General features: G+C 41.8%; 1 protein-coding gene across 4 annotated transcripts in view; it reads left to right on the forward strand.

The window, feature by feature from the left end:
- Astn2 (astrotactin 2) overlaps positions 1 to 26,981 on the forward strand; it is a 1,041,512-nt gene that overhangs the window by 199,113 nt on the left and 815,418 nt on the right. For all 4 annotated transcript variants that reach the window (XM_026782391.1, XM_013348224.2, XM_026782390.1 and 1 more), the window contains exon 3: positions 25,116 to 25,500. In XM_026782391.1, the coding sequence (XP_026638192.1) occupies positions 25,116 to 25,500 (385 nt within the window). The remainder of the gene's footprint in view (positions 1 to 25,115; positions 25,501 to 26,981) is intronic.

Genomic DNA, 26,981 nt, shown 5'->3' on the forward strand with positions numbered 1-26,981 from the left:
TATGGTAATAGCCACACTTGGGTATGGTAATAGCCACACTGACTTTGTAGAATGGCAGTGGAAATGAAACGAGTGGATTCTAATGATCTTTTTAGCAAGACTTCTGGCACAGAGTGAGACATCAATAATTGATAACATCCAAGATTATTAATGGCTGTCATGATCACTGAAGAAGTCATTGACATGGATAATAAACCACTTTAAGTAATTCTGGCCTTGATGTGAAAAAAATCCTTGTTTGAGATATGCTTAATTTTTGTCTGGCCCCTGGCATGTTGGTTTGCCTGGCTGAGCCTGAGTTTTCCTTATGTAAAATAGGAGCATTTGATCTACTCTTGGTTATTAGAATCCACAAATAACTTTCTGATGCATAACAAAGTTATATGTAATCATTAGGCCATTACATATAAAGAGAAATCTGGGAGCCAAGGAGTCAGAGAACCTGGCTTTACACCCCAGCTCTGCTCCCTCTTCCATAAACAAAAGCACATTTGGCTATTGTGCATTCTCACTTTGTTGAACCTCAATTTCATGAGTAGGAAAATGAGCCAGTAATAGTTTTCTTGAAAATTTCCTGTGGGAATTATAGGGACATATCTGTATAAGTGGAAGGCACCTGGAAAACTGGAAGGCTCTAGAGACATGGTAGTGGTGTGGTGGCAGCAGTGGTGGTGATCATAATCACTCAAAATTTATAGACGTAATGAATTCACGGAAGAGAAACAACAACAAACCAGAAGCCCGTGGTTATTGTCTTCACCCTACAGAGCTAGTTTTAGGTGTCACATAGGGCACACATAGAGCTAAGTTTCCTGCGGCATGCCAACGGTGACTTTGGACTGTTGTAATCTCAGTAAAGCTCAGACGACACTATTGTTTCTACACACCAACAAAAAACACAAGCTGTTAATTAAGGAACTTCCATCTTGAAGTCTTCTGATCATGTTCCTGAAAGAACAACTTTTCCAAACAAACATATATAGGCTTGCTGCCTTCTCAACCAGGTCTCCAATTCTGCCTAGGCATAAGATTCTGGGCAGGGTACCACAAAACATTTATTTCTCAGAGTGTAAGATAATAACATTACTTAGACTTTCTCTTCTAACAGGAAACAGTAAAACTTTCACCATATTTCCAGTCGGCATATTCTTGTTCCATTCCCATGTTATTCTTGTTTTCCAGCATCCTCCCAACTTTGCTCCATTAAGTATATCAAGTACTAAAGACTTGGAGCTCATTTGGCGCATTCAGAAAGTCAATTATATCCACCAGTAGAGTGTAAAAGGAATGGAAGCTTGAGATATATTTATAGGTTACAGCCTTTAGGTGGAAGCTTGCCAATTTTCAGCCCAGCAATCTATAGGAATGCTTAGCAGGATGTCAGCGAAGTCCAGGGGAGCCATTCCACATAGGAAGCACGCTTTAAGTGGATTTATAGTGATGTGAATGTCAAAGTTAAATGAAACTAATTGGACCCTGTAGAACAGAGGTTGTAAACTGGGATCTCAATACCATATCTAGGCCACAGATGAGTCTCATTCTGACCATAATTGGGCCACCCAATTCTAAGGAAGAATTAATAGCTCAAAACTTGAAAACTTAAAAGTCAATTTCATATGAATGTATAAAGTACTCGTTCTCTCTCTCTCTCTGTCTCTGTCTCTCTCTCTCTCTCTCTCTCTCTCACACACACACACACTCACACACATACAACAATTAACCTGTATGAAATTTGCATGCTCTGTCTATAGTCAGTCCATAATTTTCAAGACTACTGGTGATGGAGCTGTCTAAGTTTCAGGAATATCATATGTTCTATGGTTTACCATCATCTCCACAAACCTTTTGTATCTTTTATTATAACTTGATCATGTCCCCATTTAATGCTCTGTGTATTTGTACTTGGTTCTCCCGCTACATAGAATTCTCATTACGTATAGTGATACACGTGTGAAAATAACCTCTTGCTTGAATGAAACCAGATGGATCCTTTAGAAGGTACTCCTGGATCCTAGAAGTGCAGTTGTCAATGTTTCTTCCCACTGAGAAACGTACTCAGACACTAGAAGAAGCTCATGAATGCTGCGGATTGAGAAGCACTGGGTCAGTTCTGAAAAGCTTCAAAAGGACATATCCACCTTTGTGAAGTTTTGTTTATGTATCTCAGTACTTGTCAGAGATGGTGGTCCCACTGCTTTGAGTGCCTTAGGCTTAGAAAGAGCAGATGGCACAGACAGAATTGACCTTTTATCCCTCTCATCTTGAGTGGCTTTTTAAGGGGAAACAAAAAGGATTCCCAGAAAATACTCAGGTAGAAAGAATTGCAGTCAGAACTCAGTAAGTCAGTGAGAGAGTCAGAGCCTTATGCTAAAGCCTCATGACATGCAGAAACTGTCTGAGAGGCAAGCAGAGGTCATACCTTTGGAGGCAAAAGCTGTCCTAGTTTGGGTCCTAGTTCCAGTATCAAGTGCTGCATGAGTTCTGATAGATTCCTTTTTAGTTGGGCTTCAGACCCACCTTTGAAGATGTAGACTAGGTTAATGAAGTGCTCAGCCATAAACGGGATATTTACATAATCCCCATTATACCATATTCACATTCAAGGCTTTGGGACCATAGACGAAGGGGATAGAAAGATGATAAGAGACAGAAGTCAGGTAGGACTGAACTAAAGCAATATCTTCTGTATATCACAGGGCTACTTCATTCCTTAACTCAAAGCAGTTGCAGCTGTCTGTGTAAGACCTACACAAGATCAGTCTCATTCACAATTCTAACGTGGAGGGGTGAGACATTCCTCTATATTCCAGTAGAGGTTCCCACCTCTAACTGAAGAGCTATGGACAGCTGATGTTTCTAGGGGAGGGAGAATTAGTTTGCTTTAGAAATGTAGTCCTGACATGTCCACCACAGTCCAGTAGAGGGCCCTATACTCATCAGTATGGCAGCACAAATTGGAGTGTCTAGGATATTAAATGAAAGAATAATAATAAGACTGTAGAGATGGCCCAATGTTTCAGAGCACTTGTTGCTCTTATAGAGGATCTAAGTTCAGTTCCCAGTACCTTCATAAGAGCTTACAACCATGCAAAATCCAGGTCTCAAGGATACAATGCCCTCTTCTGTCCTCCATGGGGGTGAATCATGCTGACAGTGTACATACGCACATTCAGACAAAACACACATACACCTAAATAAGTAAAAAAGTAAGTATTTAAAAAAAATAAAAAAGAAGACATGAAGTTGGGAGGAATGGGGAGTCAGAAGGAAGGATCTGAAAGAAAGTAGGAGAAATAGGGGCTGGAAAACAATCAAAATACACTGTATAAAACTTTCAAAGAATTAAGAAGCATATTTTAAGAAGAAAGTAGAAAGTAGACCTTGTTAATCTCTGGAAACCCCCTGGCAGATCCTCATCAGAGCAGAGGCTAGCAGAAGACAGGTATTTCCTGAACGGCAGGTCCCAAACCCATGCTTATGGGTAGCCAGAGTGTCTGGTTCCGATCTATAGCAACTGTACTTGTCTTCTCCAGTATGGTTGTGATGTGTTCTGATCGACTGACTCTTTCCTCCTTGTCCCACTTAGCTCCAGTTATGTTCTGGGAATTTGCCAAACAAATTTCACTGAGGACATTGCTTCACCCTGTAATGACCTTTTTTTTTTTTTTTTTTTTTTTTTTAATTCTGGAAGGATCTTATGCAAGGCTCTGCCTGAGGCTGTCCCATATATCCTCATACTCCACTGCATATGGTCATACCCAAAGTTGACTGATTAGGGATTGATGTCCTGGCTCTGTCACATCCTGAGAGTCACACAGTCTTCAAGAAGAAAAATAGCATAAGAGTTGTGGTTTTTCAGTTCTTCCTAAGTTAGTAAACCACCTACATGTCCAGAATCTTATTTCTTCCCAGGTGTGAGCATTGGAAGATCCCTTGACTTCTGAGTCCATACAAAGATGAAAAGAATGCTTATCTCAGAATGTTACGAACTGCATTCAGCTTATCCCAAGCAGACTGTGGTTCTATGCCCAGAAGCCAATAAGCACACAATGAGTGCTTTCTTCCAAGCTGAAGATGGGGCTACATTTATTTTTATGTTTGTAGTTGATATTTAAGCCTTGCACATGCAAGGACCATCAGTCCAGGGGTCATGTGCTTTTATGCATGGCCTTTGGCATCCTATGAGTGTCATGTTTTAAAGTTGGAACTGTCACTTCTGTGAGAAATGAAAATGGTTCTACTTGGCTTTCAGGGAGCATATGTCTGTTTTGCTTTGGCTAATAAATGGGGGTGGGATAGAATGGAGATGTTTCTGGAAACAGCAGAAAGCACTATGCAAATGTTAGCTCTTCATTATTCTTCCTAACACCAACAGCTTCTTTTCTCCATTGACAGCCCAGAGCCACTTGCTGCCCTGATAACAGTGGCCCAGATGCTGTCAACATCTGTCTGTTTCTCTGGGCCTTTCACAGAGAGCTAGTGAATAAAGGAGGGAGGAAATATCTTATTACAGAAACATGGGAATGATTTTACCATCTCCTTTTCCTACCCATTCCCCACAGACACCACCTCATGGGAGGAATCATTCCCATTCATCTTTATGTTTAGGGTGCTGTGTTCAATGCTTGAATTTTGAAGATGCTTAGGAAACATTGAATATATTAGGATCGAAGATTCATGGGGTTTTGTTCAGGGAGTGGGGCTGTTAGCCAAGTGGGGCAGATTCTAATTACACAGGTAGATATGAGTAGTTTGGGGTTTTGGAATCTGAGCCTATGACTCTTTTTTTTTCTTCTCACATTTATCTTTTTTTTTTTAATTGAGAAAAAAAAATTTCCGCCTCCTCCCAGCCTCCCACTCCTCCCGCCCTCCCCCCACTCCTCTCCCCCTCCCTCTCAAGTCTGAAGAGCAGTCAGGGTTCCCTGCTCTGTGGAAAGTCCAAAGTCCTCCCCCCTCCATCCTAGTCTAGGAAGGTGAACATCCAAACTGGCTAGGCCCCCACAAAGCCAGAACAAGAAGTAGGATCAAAACCCAGTGGATTGTGACTGAAAAAGCAGGGGATAAAGCCTATGACTCTTTTGCTGATAGATTTAGATCAAGGCCAATTAACCCTCTGTGTCTGTTTTCACCTAAACAAAGTGACTGATCTAAGTTTTACAAAGAATTCTTTTTTTGTTTCATTCTTATATCAGATATCTTACAACTGGGAAGGACTGACAAAAGCTTAAAATTTGTGTGTAAATTGGGCATCATTTATTTCCCTTTTTGTGTATTTCTACTTGAGATGTGTCATCATGAAGAAAAATTAATAGTGTTTCTGAATTTCTATTTTATACCAGGAAGTCCACATATCCATTGGTTAACCTGTCTTAACATTCTAACAGTCCTCCTCATCTGGGCGCCAATATTCCTGTTCCTGTCAGCTGAGAACCAAAGAGAGGTCACTCTCTCCAGCTCTAAATACTGTCTTTACTACTGTATATAGTATTTTGCTATTTCTTCATTTTTTATAAAGGCATTGGTTCTCAGAAATTAATTTTGCTAGTGTTGTGAGGGGAAAGTGTAGTCAAGAAACCCAACAGTTCTGAAAGTTTATTTTTGTCCTGCTATGTTCTAAGTTAATAGTCAGACGACTCTTAAGTGAAAATCAGTGGATGAATTGCCCACAGCTCTCCTTGAGTTTTTCTACCAAGAAAAGGCAGTGAGAGTCTCATGAATTCCTGAACATGGTCAGTAAAAGTCAACAGGGCCAAGTGAGACATGTATGATACTTGTGATACTGACTTAGAATTTATCAGGTCATAATACTTTCATAAGATGTTCGGCACTAGAAGAACCCTTGGAGATCTTTTATTATAACTGCATTCTTTATGGATGGGAAAATGTAGGATTTGAGACAAAAATAAAAATAATAAAGACTTGACTAATGCAGTTTATCAACTGCCTTCATGAAACTCACTTGGGGACTGAAGTCTGTGTTTTACATCTATGGTATCACACTGTCCCTCTGCGATGGCTTTTAGAGGAAATGCAGCCTTTCTTGTAGTCTTTCCCTTAGCTCATCCATGCATGTCTGAGATTCTGAGGGGAAAACTGGGTGTCTGGGAAACCACTGGGAGGAGCCTGGGGGAGGCGGAGTCTCCATGGATGTACTTCCTTTTCTTTCTTCGACTGGACCAGCCATAGGGTATCATTATCCTAATACTCTCTTCTCTCTATACTAGAGTTGTAAGAAGCAGTGGAAAGTTTAGCATGTGATGACAGTTCTACCATTTTTTACACCACAGCCCCTGATCCGGGATTTTGGGAAAAGAAAGCCGTGAGTCTTGTGGGAGAGAGCTGGGCTAGCCTAAGATGAATAGTCATTGTAGGGGCTCTGGAAAGAGATGCCTGAAGCAATTAATGTTTGGTGACTTTTCAATTCCAGATGGTGTAACAACTCACATAAAATTATGTTGAAGCAGGTCACAACATAGCACAATATAGTACATTACAGCACATTGCAGTGCAGCATAACACCTGGATGGAGGTCAATGTCCACAGCTGCTAGTAATTAGACGTAGTGCCCTCTTTTTCCCTTGTGAAAATCAATATCTGAGACATAATGTCTTTACCTGGAAACAGCAATAAGTGAACACAGATACTAGAACCTACCTTATGAAATATGGTTAAAGAATTAATTAGCATACGGAGGGACATTGTGCTTCATGCCTGCAATTCTATCACTCTGGGAGCCATCATTTGTATTTCCAGTTCACAAGAAGCTTGGATTCCACATATTGAGACATTTCTCAAAGAAACAAAAAGAGAATTAATGAAAATGATGCATGCAAGTTGCTTAAATACAGCCTTCCATGTTTTCAATATCGTTCTTTGTTTTATAATTTAAGTCCAAAAATTAGGTGTTGACTATCAGATACACAAAACCTATTTTGTATGCATTTCTAGAAAACCTTTATTGCTGCTTTAAAAATAGATTTCATTTATGTAGCACTTGCTGTATGCCAGACACTCTAACCAGAAAACACGTTTTACCTGATCACAACCACACTGCATTGCTATAAGGCATATAGTATCATTGTATTCATTTCAGAAGAGAGGAAACTAAGAAAAGAGAGTCCTTTATATAGTAGCAGGAATAGAGGCAGGATTGTGATTTAAGAGCTGGGTCCTACCATATCCTGTTGAATCTTGAAGTCCATCTTTCTATGAATCAGGTGCCAAAGATAAGATACAGTGACTGGAGTAGATGTTGCCTCTGTCCTTAAGGGGGGTAAAATAGAGTGAAGAATGAGAGTCACTGTGAGGGCCATCCCAGAATAATAAAAGCTGCCCTCAACTCTCTTTTTTATGACAGGTTTGGATAAGTTTCTAACAAACAATGTGGTTTCCCATCAACTGCCAGCTTCTCTTCATTTCTTTCTCAGGACTGAAGGCTTTGTGCTCGGCAGGGATAATCACGAAGTCTCAACTGCTGCAACAGAGCTGCCCATGGCCTTCTGCAGACCCTGAATTTAAGCAAAAGAATATGCTTGAATTAGGATGATGAGAGAAGACAGTGTGGAGTGTGGGTCCCCTAAGCATCAGGGTTGGTCTACAGCTTTGCATGGCTTCTCTTTTGGTGGCTCTGTGGTTTCCAGATTGTGATGGGATGTAGTTTATTTCAGTGCTATCATTCCGCCATCACCCACCGCTGGGTTAGGACGTTCTGATGGCTAAGGATGTTGAATATTTCCTTAAGTGTCTTTCAGCCATTTTAGATTCCTCTGTTGAGAGTTCTCTGTTTAGGTCTGTACTCTTTTTTTTTAATGGATTATTTGTTCTTTTGATGACCAATTTCTTGAGTTCTTTGTATATTTTGGAGACAAGACCTCTGTCTGATGTGGGGTTACTGAAGATCTCTTCCCATTCTGTAGGCTGTCATTTTATCTTGTTTATCATGTCCTATGCTTGGCAATTTCTTAGAAAATTTGGAAACAATCTTCCTCAAGATCCACTTTTGGGTACATATCCAAAGGAGGCTCAATCTTGCCACAAGGACATGTGTCAACTATGTGCATAGCAGCATTATTTGTCACAGTTAGAAGCTGGAAACAACCTAAATGCCCCTCAGCTGAAGAATGGATAAAGAAAATGTGGTACATTTACACAATGGAGTACTACACAGCAGAAAAAAATAACGACATCTTGAATTTTTCAGGCAAATAGATGGAACTAGAAAACATCATTTTGAGTGAGGTAAGCCAGACCCAGAAAGACAATTATCACATATACTCACTCGTAAGTGATTTTTAAACATAAAACAAAGAAAACCAGCCCACAAATCACAATCCCAGAGAACCTACACAACAGTGAGGCCCCTAAGAGAGACTTACATGGATCTAATCTACATGGAAAGTAGAAAAAAACCAAGATCTCCTGAGTAATTTGGGAGCATGGGGACCTTGGGAGAGGGTTGAAAGGGAGAGGAAGGGCTGGGAGAGGAGCAGAGAAAAAAAATAGAGTTCAATAAAAAGAAAAGAAAAAAGGGAACATTCTGAACCCCTCTGAAGTTAGGTCTGAAAGCCTAGACTCTAGTTTCCTGACGATGTAACCTAATGTCTCTAAGATTCACTTTGCAAAGCTGTCACAAGCATTCATTTCTCCTTGTGAACTGAGGGGAAAAAGCAAGGGCATGATGCTAAATACCACAGTCACTTTGGACACAGAATTTATAGGTTTGCAATGAAATTCAGGGATATATGTATTTTGAATTTTAAAATCTCTATACTAACAGTTTTTCTTTCTTGATTGATGCATTCATTAGAGTACCCTGAAATGCTGCATACAAAAAAGTAACTCCTATCCCCTTCATCCCAGACATGGTGCTAAAGGAGGAAAAGCCTCAGCCATGCTGTACAGATGCCACTGTTGTATTGTGATGATGGCTTTGTTTGGAAAATTTCTTAGCCTCTAGATAATAGGAATACACTTGCAGATCAGTGGAGATTCCTCTAGAGGCCAGCAGAAATTCTCTCCTATTTTCCCCACTGTTTAAGAGGTCTGTGTTCTAGCATTGACTCAGTTACACATTAATGTTTTACCTGAGCAGATTGCTTAGCCTGCATTTTATCTGCAGAATGGATGAGCTAGAATCAACCTCACGGATTTTCGGAGAGGACTGCTTTAGTCACTGATGGTACTTAATTTGTGATTACCAGTGATTGTCGTTATTCCACTTAGGAAATGGGACCGAGCTTTTTTTCCTCATGATACCCTATAAAGCAGTGAGAGCCAATAGTTAACACCAAATCCTTGTGACCATTTTTAATTTTATGCTTCTTCTCTCACTGAAACAAGCTTCGAATTGACCACCAAGCAGCCAGGTTCAAATGCTGCCTCTACCACAGGCCACACTTGACCTAGGAAATATTTCAATGCCCTTCTCCTCACTCAGCCTTAAAAGAAGAGGAAGGGCTTTTCTTCCATTTCGTTCCACAGAGCTCTACAATTTCAGAACCCCAACCTCTACCTAAATTGGAGCAATCCATTTGGTATGATTTTATTCAGAAATAGGTTCAGAATAAAACATTTTTCAGAGGCAAGTGTTTAAAAGGTGCAAAACTCCATACCATTTTCTCTAACCTTATGGTCTCTCAGCTGCCATGTATTGTGACATTTGGAAAGTAGGGTTTGAGCTGGGAAAGACTAGCCTGTGTCTGGCTTTGCCGACTTTCCCTCCAGCCACTGTTAAACATCTGTTCAGCGTGGCGTGGGGCATATGCCCTGTGCAGGAGGAATTCACTGGCATTGAGAGGGGCATAGAGGAGGAAGAATCGGGTGACCGTGTGAGGAGGTCTGAATCCCGAACACATCTGTGCTGTCTCTCCTGAGTTATTACTTGTTCCCTCCAAACCAAACACAATCTGTGCCTGCCTCAGGCTCCCTCCTCAGACTGGTGGCAGGCAGCTGGGTACCTCTATGGCCTTCTTTGGTCTGTGAAACAGAGGGATTGGCATAAGCCTTTTGCTTTCTGCCAACTCATCCATCCTCTTCCCAGCCTTTTGCATGCACCAGGCTCCAAAGACACTCTCCTGTTACACAGAGATAAGATACATTAACATTTTTATCCCAGAGTCCTTGGTCCAAATAGGAATTTCCAGGTATCTCCTCTTCATAAGACAGATAAACATAACCATATATAATGGAGAAGACCTATTAAACCCACATTTAATTATCACAAATTAGCAAATGTATACTTTATCAGTAGCAGGAAATACAGAAACAGTAATGTAAGAAGTTGGCTTTAGATCAGTATCCTCACAGTTACCTACATAGAGCCTCCATAGCACAGAGGAAAAATGTATGGAAAACCCAAATTGGTGTTTTCTTTGGTCACTCTCAGTGTCTACTGCTCATGGTGGATGTCACTGTACTCTGAGTGACATTTTCCTCTTAGAATATTTTCTTTCATTTTTTTAAAACATAATCATGCTACTTACTTATTCAGACATTTACATGAGTAAGCGAAATTAAAACATTTCAACTAGATAATGAAGGTTGACTTGAAATTTCTATCCCATGTACATTCGTCGTCTTTCATGTTGCTTCAAAAAGGTAGAAAGAACTGAAGGAAGGAAACACCTATTTGATTCACGGATTCAGAGGTTTCAGTTCATCGTTGCTTGGCCCTGTTGTTATTTCTTGAACTGAAGCAAAGCATAGACAGCAGATCAAATCTTACTTCAAGACAGCTAGAAAGCAGAAAGAAGGGAGAGCTCTGTGGTGAGACAGATCTTCAGAGATAAAACTGCAGAGTCCACATCCTCCAATCAGGCTCCACCTTCCATTGCTTCCACCACTACTCTGGGGTGCATTTGATTCTGGATCCATTAGTATGTTAGTGATTAGGACCGAGTCCTCCTTCTTCCATCCCTTTCTAAACACCCGCTGTTGAACACTGCATGGAGGACCAAACCTTCAATACACGTGACACTTCTACCCAGATAGCAATAAGAGGCTTAGATTTTTTCTCTGAAATGTAATATCTTAGGGTTACTATAGCTGTGATGAAATAACATGACCAAAGCAAGTTGGAAAGGAAAAGCTTTATTTGGATTAAGCTTTCACAGTTCATCATCAAAATCAGGACAGGGACACAAGCAGGGCAGGAATCTGGTGACAGGAGCTCAGGCAGAGGCTACAGAGGAGTGAGTGCTGCTTCCCAGCTTGCTCCCCTTGACTTGCTCAGCCTGCTTGCTCTCTTATAGAACCAAGGACTACCAACCAAGGGGTGGCCCCTCTGATGATTCCTGGGACTTCTCCCATCAATCATTAATTTTTAAAACACGCTACAGGCTTGTCTACAATCTGATCTTTTGGAAACATTTTCTCAATTAATACTCCCTCCTATCTGATGACTCTAGCTTGTGTCAAGTTGACATAAAATCAGCCAGTACAAATAGTGATAGTTTTGAGAGCATGTTGTAGTTGTGTTTGGCTACACACTCATCTGCACATAATACTTGGTAACTTTCCAATATTTTTATGTGCTTCATCTAATCTATTTCTCCCATTCACTCTAAGAGTCGGGTATGGTTAGTTATTGTTGCTAGTTGATTGGTGAGGAATGTAGGCTACAAGAGGGTGAGTCACTCTCCCAATATCTCATTAAAAGGATTCATTTCCCAGTTCTAGCTTCCCTGAGCCTGGCACAGATCAAGGTTCAATATTATTCTATGACAGTTTTCTTCTGAATATGGATGGAAAGTCCCACAGGAACTGGAAGCAGTTTCTCCTCACTGTTACCAGCTGTTCCTGAGGCTCCCAGCTTGCTCTGCTGCACAGAAGGAAGGACAGTTCCTCAAACCAATCATAGACACAGAAGTGGGAAGGATAGTGATAGCATTCCTTCATTAGCTAGGGACAGATGCTATAGTAAAAAAGCACCCACCTCTAACACAATAATTGAAACACAGAAAAACCATGCAGGGATCTGCATCTGTTTGCATTGCAGTGAAATTTTGAAAAGTATATTGATTAAAAAAGGGAAAACAATGTAGATGCTTTTGGAGATGGGTGGTGGAAATAAAGCCTTCCTAGGAAGGTTTTTGTGTGAGTATAATAATAATAACAGCAATTTAGTGAGAACATTCTATTGATGCAGTTAATAGATACTGGGTTTTTAAATTCTTATATCCTCCTCTCCTAAAACTGCTTGAAAGATGAGAAAAGGAATGAAACAGTTAGAGATTAACATTTTATCTTTGCTAATGTAAAAAGCTCTGAGAAGGAATATGTCAGATAGGCATACTAGTCAACCTAAGTACCAAGTGTTTGATACCCTATCATGTGGACATTGTTCTCTTTAAAACCAAAGTGTTAGTCAGAGCCATTCCTACTGTAAAGAAGAAGTGAAGAGAGGCCCGAGTCCTCATTCCATTTCCTCTGTTTCCTTGAGCCCCTAACCTCAATGGGAAGCCTCAGGACATGGCTAGAGAACAAGGAATAATTTGTGACCAAAATAAAAAGGTTCTCCTAAATGTAGTTGACCAAGGATTAGGGCTAGACCAAAAGGATGGGTGCCTCTCTTCCTACTTTTTCCTTCTGCTCACCTCATATTTCCACCCACTCTATCTCTCCCCTTTCAAAGTTTCCCCAAATCTGCAATGTCAAGGAATACCTTATCCTTTCCTTATTCTGCAAACATTTCAAAAGACCCTATTTAGGGTCTTAAATCAGTGCAGATGAATATTCATCCACTGTATCTGGATAACCTCATGCAGGAAATCATTAACCTTACCTAACTTCCTGGGCGAATTGGAAAATCAGATTGATTGTTGGATGCACTTTCACAGGCAGAAAAATGAGATTCAGAGACGAAATCAACCTACCTGTGAGCACTGGCTCAGAAAGTGTCATGGGTGGTATTTGAATTTGACTGCTCCTCGTCTGCCATGGTTTGTCAGGCCTAAAGTACCAACGACAAACCCACCTGGTGACCATGCTTCCTGTGTGAGTTCTGCAGGTTAGAAACAGAACAGGAAATTCCTCAGACTAAATCAGTTTGTGGATGTCTAGATCTCTCAGGGAGATTGAAGGGACTGTATGCACGCTGTGAATCTTTCTGCACAAAAATATTTTTGCCTATTTCGTTTCATTTGAGCCCTAAGCCTTCTCTGTGGAATTTTTTCTCCTAAGTCCAAATGTTCTCTTCCTACAATGCATGTACCATTTGATCTTCTTCTCAGCACAACAAAAAAGAGGCCTTATTTCTATCTGTCTTGGCTATTTTCTTTCCTGGTTGAATTTCTTTAGTTTTAATATTCTGTATGTCTTCAGAGGCTGCTGGATTTGAATAATGAAACCGAACCAGTAGTCTTTCCTCAGTGTAAGAAAGTGGATAGTAAACTGCCAGGAACTCATATCCATCCAGCCTCAGTATTGAAAGCAATCATTTTCAGATGTCATTGGTGAAGGAAATTGACTTGAAGTTATCATGGACTCTAGGTGGGACTTGAATCCATGACTACTATCATTTTAAAAAGAGAAATGCAAAGAGACACAGGAAAGAGTGAAATGAAGATGGACACATAAATTGAATGCTGCTGCCATAATCTAGGGGATATTGATTTAGATTTTGATCAATATAACAGTTGGTAGATCCCCTTAATCAGTAGAAAGAGCATGGTCCACTGGTTTACCCCGAGGATTGAGTTTTATTGTCAAGGGGAAGAGTGACTTGAAGTGTAAAATTATTGGCAGTATTAAAATCAGGCCTAGAGAGAACTCATTGTATAATAAACTTTCTGTGGAAACATCATTACCTAAATTCAGATCCCCAACACTCAATTACAAAGTTGGGCATGATGGTGCTGAGGGCCAGAGGCTGGAGAGCCCTGAGGCTCTCTCTGGCCACCCACTTCTAATCGATCATTAAACTGCATATTCACCTGGAGAACCTGTCTCAAAAGATAAGGTGCATATTAATAAAGATAGTTGGTGTTGACCTTTGGGCTTTGTGGATGCAGGCACATGGACCTGTACACACGTATGTGTATGCACGCATACACCACCCACACAAGAGTAAAGCAGTAGGTAGGGGGACAATTATCTTTGCTATCTTTAGGTTCCCAATATTGTGAGCTCTGTTTTGTTTGTTTTTTTGTTTGTTCTGTTTTGCTTTAAGTTGGGAGTTCAAATCAGGGAGGTGGGGAGGAAAGAGTGAAGCATCCCCACCCTCCCATCAGGAATGCTCCTGTCAGTGTACACACTGGCCTCCTATTGAGTCTGTTGTCTTCCTATTCCTTATTATGCCTGGGCATCTCATGTTTGACTCCCTGCCCCTGATAATTCACAGTCCTGGGGATTTCCTGATCAGTCTCAGTGGGGGAGATCCTGAGGTCTTTATGACAATTGACAGTTCCATCACCAATGGCCAAAAAATGGCAGGAAAAGTGCACCTCTGAAAAGACTCCTATTGTGTGACTGGTAATAGGTTTTGAAGAAGCTTGGTGGAAGATGACAGAAGCACTGGACGCAGTGGCAATCCTCCGGATATGTGGCATTGCTGTGGTGGTTGCAGCTATCTCTGCCAGAGTTAGTGAGTGGTGCTGTTTAGAGTCCTCTTCCTTTCATGACAGTTTCTGTACTCGGCATTGTATACAAATCGTTCTACAGCATATAGTTATTTTATGAGCAAAATCAGAGGCAGGGGATTCCTTGCAAAGAAAATCAAGGTGGCAGGCCTGGAGCAAGGGCTCAAACAGCAGAGCCCTTGAGGACTGGAGTTTAGTTTCCTATCATTTACCTAGATGACAGGTGGGTATGGCAGCTCACACCGAACCTCAACACCCAGAGGTCAGAGACACGGCATCCTTAGAACAAGGGGCTGTGTCCGTTTACTTAATTAGTGTGCTCGGTGTTCAAGTGACCCTGCCTCAGTATATAAGATGATTCTGAGTTCCCTGCCCTGTGGGAAGTCCAAGGTCCTCTCCCCTCCATCCAGGTCTAGGAAGGTGAGCATCCAAACAGGCTAGGCTCCCACAAAGCCAGTACATGCAGTAGGATCAAAACCCAGTGCCATTGTCCTTGGCTTCTCAGCAGCCCTCATTGTCCGCCATGTTCAGAGAGTCCGGTTTTATCCCATGCTTTTTCAGTCCCAGTCCAGCTGACCTTGGTGAGCTCCCATTAGATCAGCCCCATGCTCTTCAGACTGGAGAGGGAGGGGGAGGGGAGTGGAGAGGAAGAATGGGGGAGGGGGAGGGAAAAGGGAGGCGGGGAGGAGGCAGAAATTTTTAATAAAAAATTAAATAAAATATAAAAAGATGATTCTGAGTGTCACCCTCTAACATCTACCTGCACATATGAATTTGCATGCATACCAAAAACTAGGGAGGAAAAGAAGCAACAGCAAGGCTTAAAATAAAGAGGCTGGTCCAGAGTTTTATAGCCCATCAGCTTGGATTTAGACCCAAATTCAGTGCTTTTGAGCTACATCCTGGCTGGCCTCTTTCATGGAGTACTCCAGTATTTCCATACATATGCAGGAGCTGCAGTAGTTTGTAAAGTCTGGAGTTTGGACCAAGTTTTGTTTCCTTTTCTCAAACATCAGAGACTAGCTATATGTAAATATGTTTGCCTCCTAATAATTCCTATAGCATGCATTTCTTTCCCAAAAATCAATAGGGGATTAAAAGCATTAATTTCTTCATTCTTTAAATATGTCTGGTCTCTGGCTGAGCATAGGATTCTGAAATAGTTTAGGAACATCCCTGGGCTCAAGGAGCTAACGCTACTTAGAGAACCATCCTATTCATTCATTCATTCATTCATTCATTCATTCATCTTTCATAAATAGCCACAATTATTTGTTAAAAGCCAAGTGTACTAAGAGTTATTCTTTTTTATTAAGAAGAAAATAAATCATTGCCATTTATTAATAATCAAAATTCTATTCCTATTGGGGCACAAAACATTGAACACATTAGCATGGAATATAACCGAGTGCAGGAAAAATAGGATAAGGGAAGCCAATTGAAGACAAGGGGAGACAAGTCTTGGAATTGAGCGAAGGTGAGGGCTCTATGAGAACGGGCTACAGTGAGAAGAAAAGGCTCATGAACAGAGTCCCGGTTGCAGGTTCCTCCCCTGCCTTGGGGCCATACCAAGCCTTCGTTTCTCTATTGTGATTTTTAAAGACCTTGCCTATAGGAAACTTACTTTACATGCCTTGACTTTGAGTTCTAGACTACAGTGCTACTTCAGGAATCTCTATAGTTGTCGTAGTGCTGACGGTTGGCATAGGGGTGGTAATCTCTTTGTAGATTTGGGAGCCTGCACTGAGATGAAGGATGAAGGCTATTCTTATCACCCCCTTCTCAGCATCTCCTCTCTGATGGTGACAATTCCAGGATGGTAACAGCACATGGATTTGGACTCTAAAAGCAAATGTGTGCTCTGACAGTAACCAACCCTGCAACAGGGCAGAGTGCCCTGTTGGAGGCTTAGTATCCTCAATTGCTAAATGAAGTTAAGGATGCCTAACCTATTTGGCTGCTGCGGCTGTCAAGCTTATGTTTCCTAAACCATCACGAATATGAGGTGTGGATTCTTTGTTGGCTTCTTTAGTTTATAAGGACAAGGGGCAGACTAGGGTTTCTGATTCCTTCTTCAGTGCATTTTTTCTAAGCCAGAATTCATGACACCATCATTCTGTGAGCACTGGTGCGTTAGATCCTCTTTGTGCAGTTGTGCAATTAATCTTCACAATGCTATCATTCAGTGGAGACTATTGTCTTTTGCTTTCAAATGGAAGAGCAGAGGCTGCAGAAAATGCATTGACTACCCAGGGCTTTCCAATTGGCAAATGGCAGTGAGGACACTACCACTGTTGCCTACTGTGCTCTCAGTGGGCTCGCTAGCAATCCAGTCCTACTTTGGGTGGGAATATACTTGATTGAATGGGCAGCTCTCCTCCCTTTTAATTTGTCTTTAATTGGAGTTCCAGGGAAGTGTATTTTATTCCTACTCCCTCTATGATTTGCACTGGAAGCTGTGTGAAACTCTTTGCTCCTCCCTGTTTCCCCCGGCATAGATTTTATCCAACTGTGTACGGTAGTAATTATCTTCTTGCATATCTGTTCCCCCAAACAACCACAACTTTTTCAAGGGCAAATCTGTGCATTTCTAAATGCAGGCAAAGAGTTTGCACAGGGTTGAGATATAGCAGCAAGGTGTTACAATTAAGACCTTGAACAGGAGGAGTGTGAGCTTGAGGCCAGCATGGGTAACACACGGTAAGTTCCAGATGGGAGTTAGGCAGCGTTGTGTGATCTTATTGCAAAATGGAAAACATAGTGTCATTTTGTCTAATCTCTCCCACAACTCATTTGGGTGAGTGTCACTATTCCCAAGTTAGAGCTGGGAAAAATCATAGACTTTCCTAAGGTCATAACACTGGAAAGGTGAAAAACAAGATCGAGACAAAGTGAACTGTACTCTGTCTGTTTCCAGATGTGCTTTAGCAATGCAGACCTAGGAATTTGGGCAGAGCCCCTCCCTGACCCCAGTGTCCATCTGTTTATCTCAGTACTAAAAGAATGGGAAGAGAATGAATCCTTCTCAGTCTCCTACCCCCCCCCCCATCATTCATCCTTGCAAGTGGGATCTGACGCAGAGCTTGAGGGGCCACCTAAGGATATGGAGTGGGGTACTGATTTATGTTAAATGACCTGTGTGAATTATCCTCTGCTCTTTGTTACTTACAGATGGAGAATTGCCAGACAGCTGTAGGTGTACTTCAGCCATCGAGCCAGGGAGAGGCATTCATAATGGATGCATTCATTCATTCTTTCAACGATCTACTAGGTGCCATGAGCCATTCACACTCATTCTGAAAAAAATAAAATAAAATAAAACCTGGCCCTTCCATTCATTGATTCTCAGAATAGACATAAAGTGGGTGCGTAACGACACCTACTCACTGTCAGACCCTGGAACACATCCTGAGAAATATATAGCTGATTAAGAGTCTGCTTAAGGGAGCAAGCTGTATGCAAGCTGCACTACAGTTTCCATGCTCTATTATAGACAGGCATGCGTCAGTGGGGAGAGCAAGTGGGCACTTGACCCAGCCGGGGAAAGTATATTTTGGAGAATCCGTGACTCTGGAGTTAAGCCTTAAAGGACTAAATAATACAATCAGGTGGGGGCACTTTGGTTAGAGGATCAGTTTGATCAAGAATGCATAAGCAAGTTGTGTAACTGCTGCAGCGCCTTTACCAGATTTGCGATGCCAGGCCAAGAGGCAAAAGAAAAGCCTACAGATTTTCCATCTGTCCCAAGATCTCCAAGACCAATTTTGGCTTTCTAATCTTCTAGAATATCATCTAGCAAGGATGACTGCGGTCGGCCATTTGGGCTAGTGTTGCTGGTACACACCTATAATCCCAACATTGGACAGGCAGAAGCAGGAAGATCTCACATTCAAAGCCTACTTGGACTAAGAAGCAAGTTCCAGACCAGCCTGTGTGGTTCTATCGAAAATATACCAATTAATACAGAGGTAGCGAGAATACTTTTAAAAGCATGCAGTTTTACCTTCTCACTCCAAAGAGGAGACATGGGCATACCTCACAGCCTGGAGGCAGAATTGCATGCAGCTACACCATCAAGACTATCTCATACCATTGGGTATGGCAAAAAAAAGTGACCTCATAATGCTTGATGATTTTAAGGGAAATAAGGTTTGTACTCAACAATAGGAATGTTACATCTCCTTAGTTGTGTCAAATGCAGCTCATTGTGTTGAATGTGGTGATGTATAACAATATTTCATTGTGTTCTCCACATGTCTCCTCAGTTACATGTTAGTAACCCTGCTTGCAGATGAGAAAGGAGGAAATGTAAGTCAATTAACCACAATAGAGCCATGGTCCCAGCTAAGCCTGACTGGCTCCTGGCCAGGACTTCAGGCCTGAGTGTTCACTGGCACTCCTTCGGATACATTGCTACAGGATTCAGATATGTGAATATTTAGCTCCTTTTCCGATGTGACCAAAAGATAGCTAAGTATATTTAAACTGGAAGGCGGTAGGTGGAAAAGGAATACATTCAAAGAACAACAGTGTTTCTGCCTTTTCCCCCTTTGGCGTTGTCTTGGGAAATGAAATATGCATCTAAGACATACATGATAAATTGGTGACTTGTTTAAAAGAAAATACTTTTTATTTTCTTTAATGAGGCCTTCTTAAACAGGTCAACCATTATATCCCTAGAGGCAAAGAAATAAATGTAGATAAATGTAACTAATTATATACATGCAGAAGGGTGTGGGTATGTAGTTACAGATGTGAATTTGTATAAGTAGCTTTATGCAACACCTTATCTTTTAATGTGCATTTATCTTCTTATAGCTAATTGATTGTTTATGCATAAACACATCTTTTATTCCATTATGGGCTAAGATCTTGCATAACCAAGGGTATATTATTCAGGAAGTCTTTAATACTTAGACAGGTCATTCTCTGGCCCAATGACAGAATTCAGACCTCATTGTCATCATTGGTACTTTCTTCTTCCCCCGTCCTGCCAATCAATCTTTCTATTCTGTTATGTAAGTCTAATATCAACCACAGTTGTTAAATAGTTGACTGCCCACCTCTACTGCCTTAGTTTCAGTTTTCCTAATCGCTCTTAGACCTGGGGCTCTCAGTTGTTGGTATCAGTTATCCATGTACTTTGAACCAGTTGATTTTTTTATATTACTTTCCTGTACATTTAGTTCATTTTTCTCACCTCTGCTCATTCCTCACTAGATGATAACAGCAACCCTTTACCTACTCCAGCTGAGAAAACCACAGTTATCCCTTTTCCAAATAACTCCAGGAGCACAAATTTAAAACTACTGTTTAAACTTGCCATCAGAAACCTTTGTGGCCTCCTTGATTTCTGTCTCCCTGCTACACCCAATGTGATCATTCTGCAGGTCACAGCATCTTTTTACCAGCCTATAGCAGAATTAAACTGTACTGAGTCCTCATGAGTATCTTGAAAGTGTACATTGGAGACTAGGTTACTCATAAAGATGGAGACCTGTGTGACAAGCACTTGAACTCCATACCACCAGACTCTCAACTGAGTCAATGAGGGATGAACTCGATCTCTGTCTAGCTCAGAATTCATTGTGGTAGGAAAATGGTTTGAGAGTTACAGAAGAAGGGAGATAAAACCAAGATCACTCGACATTCATTAAAAGGATCACAATGAAAGATAACACAAACTGGAAGAAAATGGAAGGTCACAGGACCTCTTTCATTAAGCAAATTTTCTTGATTGACAAGCTTATTAGCAGCTTTGGTGGATACTGACTATAAACTCTGCCTTTGAAACCTTTGTGGACATGCTGTGATCTTGGCCAAATCACTTTCACTTTTTTCCAGTGATAGAAACACATTTCTTATCTGCACCACAAAGGGATCAGATTACTTTCTTAGAGTCCTCACAGCTTATGCATAGACTGAAGCCCCAGAGGGACTTCTCAGACAACCTGGAGGCCTGTGCCATGCTACCAAACTAACTTTGTCACTAGGCATCTGGCCAAAAAGAACATCCTCTGGGTCACCTGCCTAAAGCTATAATGGGGCTGGCTGCCAGGGACCAGAAACAAGCGGCAAGAAGGGAAGGCCATTACTTGGGAGAATATGCATGTTCACAGCCCTGAGGATTAAAGGCCCGTGCTCTTATCACTGCTGAACAGAGTATTATAAATCCAGTCTTAGAATACAAAATCCCCTGGCGGCTTGGCCATTGTGAGGGAATATTAAAAAGGCTGGAGACAGAAATAATCAGTTTCCGAATGACACATTGTCAAATAAAGCGTTTTCCACATTATCTTCGTCTTTCCTTTCTCTTGCTTCTTCTGCCATGTCTGGATATTTTAACACGGAAAGCAGATGAAAAGAAGCCAGGCTGAAAGCACACTAACTCTGCCTTCTCTGAGTTCTCTGTTGGTAGGGTGTTGGGAGTGCCAGCTTTTAGACTCAGCAATTTATGAGTGTTAATATTGTTTGTGTAAGCAAACTCAGAGAAGGTGCTCAGAGAAAAAGCAAAGCTGCTAAGGGGTCATACAGATTATCACCAGGAGCTCCATGCCTGCTGTGGTTGGAGCTAATGACAGGGTCTTGTATTTGCATTTTTCTGATGTGTCAGTGAGGTTTTTAGGCACCTGTGTGTTTCTTGCAATTTCTGTACCAGCAATGCACCAAATACTAGCAAAGAGCAGTTTAGAACCAGGACTGGAAAGCAGTCTGGTCAGGCAGGCAGATGATCTGCTGGCAGCAGTGTAGTCAGTTAAATGGGAGCCCTCAAAGACGGAGAGGAAGGAAGAGGCAAAGATCCTGTGATGGTTCATGTGAATCACAGAATGATGAGAGTCTGAGAAGGTGTGTATACAACACACCTCTATATGTATTTGTGAGTGTGTTTCTGAAGAGGTTTAATGCAGTGGTAAAAGACTCATCTGAAATGTTGTATCACTATCCCATGGGTTAGATAGAATAAAAGAGGGGGCAAAGAAGAGATTCTACATTCTCTCTGTCTCTTCTCTAATGCCATAATATATAATGGACTGAAACTATCAGCAAAATAAATATTTCCTCTTCCCTTCCTTGCTTTATCAAGTGTTTATTCATGGTGATATAGAGTCAATGAGATGTCCTCAGAAGACATAATCTCTAAACTGAAAAGCTGGGGCTCATAATGAGCACGTCATCTTCCTGCTGCTCCTACAATCAACTATCATAAGCTAGGTGGCTTAGAACCAAATAAAGCCACTCTCTCATAGCTCAAGCAAAATGCCATCAGGGTCACTGATTCTGGATGCTCTGTTGGAGAGTCTGCTCCAGTTTGTGAATGAAGGCCCATGGACCAGTAGTATCCTTTGCTTGTTTGTAACTAGGTCACTCTAACTTTTGGCTCTGTGTTGACCTTACCTTCTTTTTATGGGTTCCTGCCTCTATATTCTCTTGTCCTAAAAAGACAGAAGCCATTTTGTTTAGGGTCCTTTCTAACCTCATATGCTCTCATCTTAAGGAATCACATCTACAAAGTTCCAATTACCAAGTCACCTCTTAAGATTCTGTGAGGGCATGTTCCTCGGGGTACCTAATTCACTGCACTTTAGGTGGAGGGTCAGTGAGTTGGCATAAGGGATCATCATATTATGGGGACAGGTTAACCAGTCAGTTTGCTCTAGGGTTAGTGATTCCAGGCAGGACAGGTAAGTCTTCCCAAGAATGGAAGCGTGTGAAGGAAGCAGAAGCCCAGTCATGAATGTTACCGAGTGCCAAGCTGGATGTTATCCTGTGACTGGCTAGAGTAGAAAAATAGAGAAACTAAATGAAGGAGGCTTCTTTCTGTGGTGGAGACCTTTTACTCACATCACATCTTGTCTTTTTAAATTTTTAGCACAATTCTTTACAGTAGGAATAATCATTTGCAAAGGAGCCTATTGGAGACTTGTCACGGCCATCAGCAAGCAGGGAATCAGAGCATCACAAGTCCAGGGCACAGCGTTTTCACATTTCACCCCTCTATGCCCTCATCCTGGCTTGCCTCTGCTGGGAATCTGTGGCCCATTTTCAGAAACTAAATAGAAGAAATAGTATGATCCTGCAGAGAGATTCCTGAGGAAGGAAGATTCCAGAAGAGAAGGGAGGTTGGGGGATCCACCTTTTCTCTTTTATCTCTTCCCTCCTCTCACGCTCAGAGCACAGTTAAGTTTCCCGATCAATAAAGAAGTAAATCAAATACCTTTGTCCTCACTTGTGCACTTTCAGACTCATGCAAAGCAGCTACTAACTAATAGACTGCTGTGTTTTCCTGGGATTTTCAGCCGTCATCCATCCTTATTCATCTTTAAAAAAAGGCCCAAGATGTTCCCTCCTTAAAGTAGATTTGGGATCTGGTTGTGCACCAGCCCTGAGCCTTGGCCTCTTCTTGATTTGCTTTATGAAAATCCACAGTCCTCGGCACCTCATCTCTCCCTTTCTCCATGGCTCCTGCTTTACTCTGAAGGATTTTCCAGTCATCAGGAGCTGGGTTTGCTCCTGCTGTGTGCTCAGGACCTGGATGCCCCAGCTCTGCTAATACATCAATTGCTTTTCCTTTTTCTCTACTTGTCTTGGTGAAAGAAGCTGGAGTAGGAATGTGGCTCCCTTGGTGTGTATAGCATCCTTAACCATTGCTGGTGACTAAACACTCTATTTCTCCCTGCTGAGACACTCATCTTCCTTTTAGGAGATTGTCTAAATGAGACAACGGTATAGCAGTGGTCTCTCACGGTCCCTATGCTAATGCACAGTCCTCCAGTATGTAGTGAGCATTTTCCCACACTTTAGATTTTGACCACCAACCCTTTAGTTGACTGACTGAGAACATTTATATCTCTTGCTTACCATCTGCCAGTTTCTGGTGAGTTCTCTACACCCGTCAGCTCTCAACTCATCTCCTTTACAAAGAAGCTTTTGACTCACACATTTCATATATACTTGAAAAATTATGCTTATGCATATCTACATAAACATATGTGATGGAGATATGTTTAATTTGTCTTATTGGTTGCTAAGTTCTGATATCTAGGGAAATATTCCTTGAGACCTTAATGTAGATCACTGCCAATATCAAGGCACGATGTCAGTTTTCTTGCTCCCATCCCAAACTTATATCTAGCTACTTTTGAGCCCCAGACCCTTTGGGAGATGATACATCTTTCACTATAGTGAGTTTTGGGGTCTTTTATAAAAGAAAATTACAGTTTAATTGTGTGTGTAGTCAGCAGGATGTCAGGACCACGTTAGTGAAAAGACAGTAATATGTCTTAATAGTATCCATTGCAGTCACCCTCTCTCAAGATGCTGTGTTCAAGGTTAATTTCTGATTCCTTGGGGAAAAGCTATAGTGACCAGGACTTGGTTGTGCCTGCACTAAGATTATGATCTAACTGCTTGAATGAAATGGAAAGAATATAATCTTTAGAATTAAGAAACAAAACCACACAAAATTAATTAGTAAGAATAATGTTCCAATTCCATTTCCACACTATGCCCCCTTCACATATAACCAGGGTGCCCCTCTCCCTGTGTGGTATCACACCAGCAGAACTGAACAGAGTGGCACCTCGTCTCTAAAGCGTGGGACATGATACAAAGGGAGGAAAGAGCGATAATTCCAGTGCAGGTTTTTCTGGCATTGTGGAGACTGGGGGGACTCTAAGATGCCTACTGTCCACCGTTGGCCAGGACCAGGGAGGTAATGCATATTTGGGGAAGAGTTTCCCCTTAGGAACTGGTAGACCAGATTATTTCATGAATTTTACAAGTCAGTTTAGTTACACTTGTAAACAAGGCACCATATTTCTCAGTAATGTATCATCTGCAGAGGTAGGAGGTTAAAGAATTAACGTCAGTTTTCTTTAAGTTTCTGAGTAAAGGAGCCTTACAAAGCTTTGCTTTCATTCCCGTTTATTCACTCGTTCTACTACATTTTTAAGCACCGACTTTGTCCCAGGCCCCTTCTTGAAAATCAAAGACTAAAAGGACTGAAAAATGAACACAATATAAACTGTAGAAATGTTTGGATTTGATAATGCAATCTAATACTGTCCTAAGGTTGTAATAGGGTGTATGGAATGTTACTACTGCTTAAGCCCTTGGGGAACTCATTTTGTAGATAATAAAATAAGGCTGAGAGAGTTTGATGGATTATCCTGGGGCTGCTTAGCTTGGAGGAAGAAGAGGAAGGCAGCCACCTGCATTTAACAAGCAAGATGGTTCTAACATGGCTGTTAGCAATGTCCTTTCTTTTCACATCAAACTTATAAAGAAGGATGAGTAAGACTCTTACTCATTCTTGATGACTGAGGAATGAAAACATAGAGAAGTCAAACTGTTTCCTCAAAGCTTCATGGTTTGTTGAAAAAAAAAAGCTGGCCTAGGAAGTAGTGTCTCTCTAGCTTTAAAACCACAATTTTTGTAATCCGTAGACCCCAGGCTAAGTGAGGCAGATAGGAAAGCAGTCTGCCCTACAAACAACAAACCAATGGCCCATATCTGTGCTCTTCTTTCTTCCTACTCCAGGGTGGACTCATTGCACTGCTGCTCCTGTTGCTGGTGTTCACAGTGGCACTATATGCCCAGCGGCGCTGGCAGAAGCGCCGGCGCATCCCCCAGAAGAGCGCAAGCACGGAAGCCACTCATGAGATTCACTATATCCCGTCAGTGCTGCTGGGCCCTCAGGCCAGGGAGAGCTTCCGTTCCTCCAGGCTTCAGGCACACAACTCGGTCATTGGTGTACCCATCCGGGAGACCCCCATCCTGGATGACTACGACTATGAAGAGGAGGAGGACCCACCCAGGCGGACCAACCATGTCTCACGTGAGGATGAATTCGGCAGCCAGATGACCCATGCCCTGGACAGCTTGGGCCGGGCAGGGGAAGAGAAAGTTGACTTTGAGAAGAAAGGTGAGCCCCTTTAGCATTCTGTCTTTCCTGGGGAATTCTGGGGCACGGAGAGAGGTGCAGGGCTTGGGGGCATAAGCAGGGTCTTCCCATATCAAACATTGTGAATCTTAGACTTATCTCTCTGCTCTGTTATCATACTCTATGTATTTTGGTTCTTCTTCAATGGCAGAGCTAAAGAGTCAGTAACTGGACTTTTGAGGACATCAGAGTTCACTGTTCAATATCTCTGAGTGTTTCTTCTTAACTGCCTGCCTTAACAGTCTTCTCACTGCTGAAACTATGGCCCATTTCTGCACATTCTTCTTAGAAGGTTTTGTGTTTTCTTCTGTGGAGCTTGAAAACTGTTTTTGTCCCTCTTGTCTATAAAGAAAGTGAGGTTGATCTTCTTTCTCCAAGAAATACGTAGGGAATTCTGACAAAAGAAAAATAGAAAGTGCCCATTGCTTCTGTAAATCAGCCTCTTTAGCCTTTCCCAGTGAAACCCACGTCAGACCTTTCACCATCCAGGAGCTGTCTTCTGGACGGAGATTATCATTTTTCACATCTTAGAGTGTGACACCTAAGCTAACACCCCCTCCTTTTTTTTGTCCAGCTGGGAATGTTCCAGTGTGAGGAAAATAGAATTTTCACTTTCCTCTGGCTTAATGACATAGCCCACACCCCAACATACTCTCCAGCAAACTTCAGATGGAAAACAGAAAGCATCTTTAAGGGAGAAAAAAACAGGTCACCACTAAATAGTCTTGTTTACTTTCTTCTTCTTCTCACGATGTCCTTCCTTGCCCCCTCCTTCCCCCTTTTCTGCTCTCCCTAGAATGGAGATAGTACATTGTAATGGAGTCTGCACTTAAAGCATGCCGTTTGTCAGTAGGTACCACAGTAGAAACAGAGTTGATATTGCAGTATCGCCACTTCTGTGAACGTAGGCAAGTTACACACTCCTCTCCCACCAGATGGTATGGCTGCAAGTATTCTGCTTTGAAGAGGGGCTGGGAGGCTTTAGTGAGTTAAAACACAGGAAGCCTCAGATTTGCAGTCAATGCCCCCCTGCTACCTGCTTGATGTTACTCACTTCATCTCTCTTTAAATTGGTTCCAATGGGACAGATACTGTATTAGACCTAGGACAGAAATATGGAAGACAGACCTCTATCCTGTCCTCAGATAGCATGGTGAGATTCTTCCTGGATCAAGTCACAGGGGGAACGGTTAAGAAACAAAATGCAAAGCCCCAGGTCTCTCCATGCCACACAGCCAGGATGTGGCAGGGCTGAGAGCAGAGATCCAGGCCCCCAATCCTTTAGGAATTAAAGCATCTTTTACTGTATAAAGTTCTTGTCAACCATGCATGAACAGGGTGGGTCATAGGACATCCAACTGACTGTCCATTTCTCTGTGGGACTGGTTTTTCCCAAGCTTTGTGCTTCTTAAAATGGATAATTAGTTCATTCCAGGTTCCACACAATTTAGCTCCTGGAAAAG

This window comes from Microtus ochrogaster, chromosome 10 (assembly GCF_000317375.1).
Source record: "Microtus ochrogaster isolate Prairie Vole_2 chromosome 10, MicOch1.0, whole genome shotgun sequence".
In the NCBI taxonomy this organism is placed as follows: Eukaryota; Metazoa; Chordata; class Mammalia; order Rodentia; family Cricetidae; genus Microtus; species Microtus ochrogaster.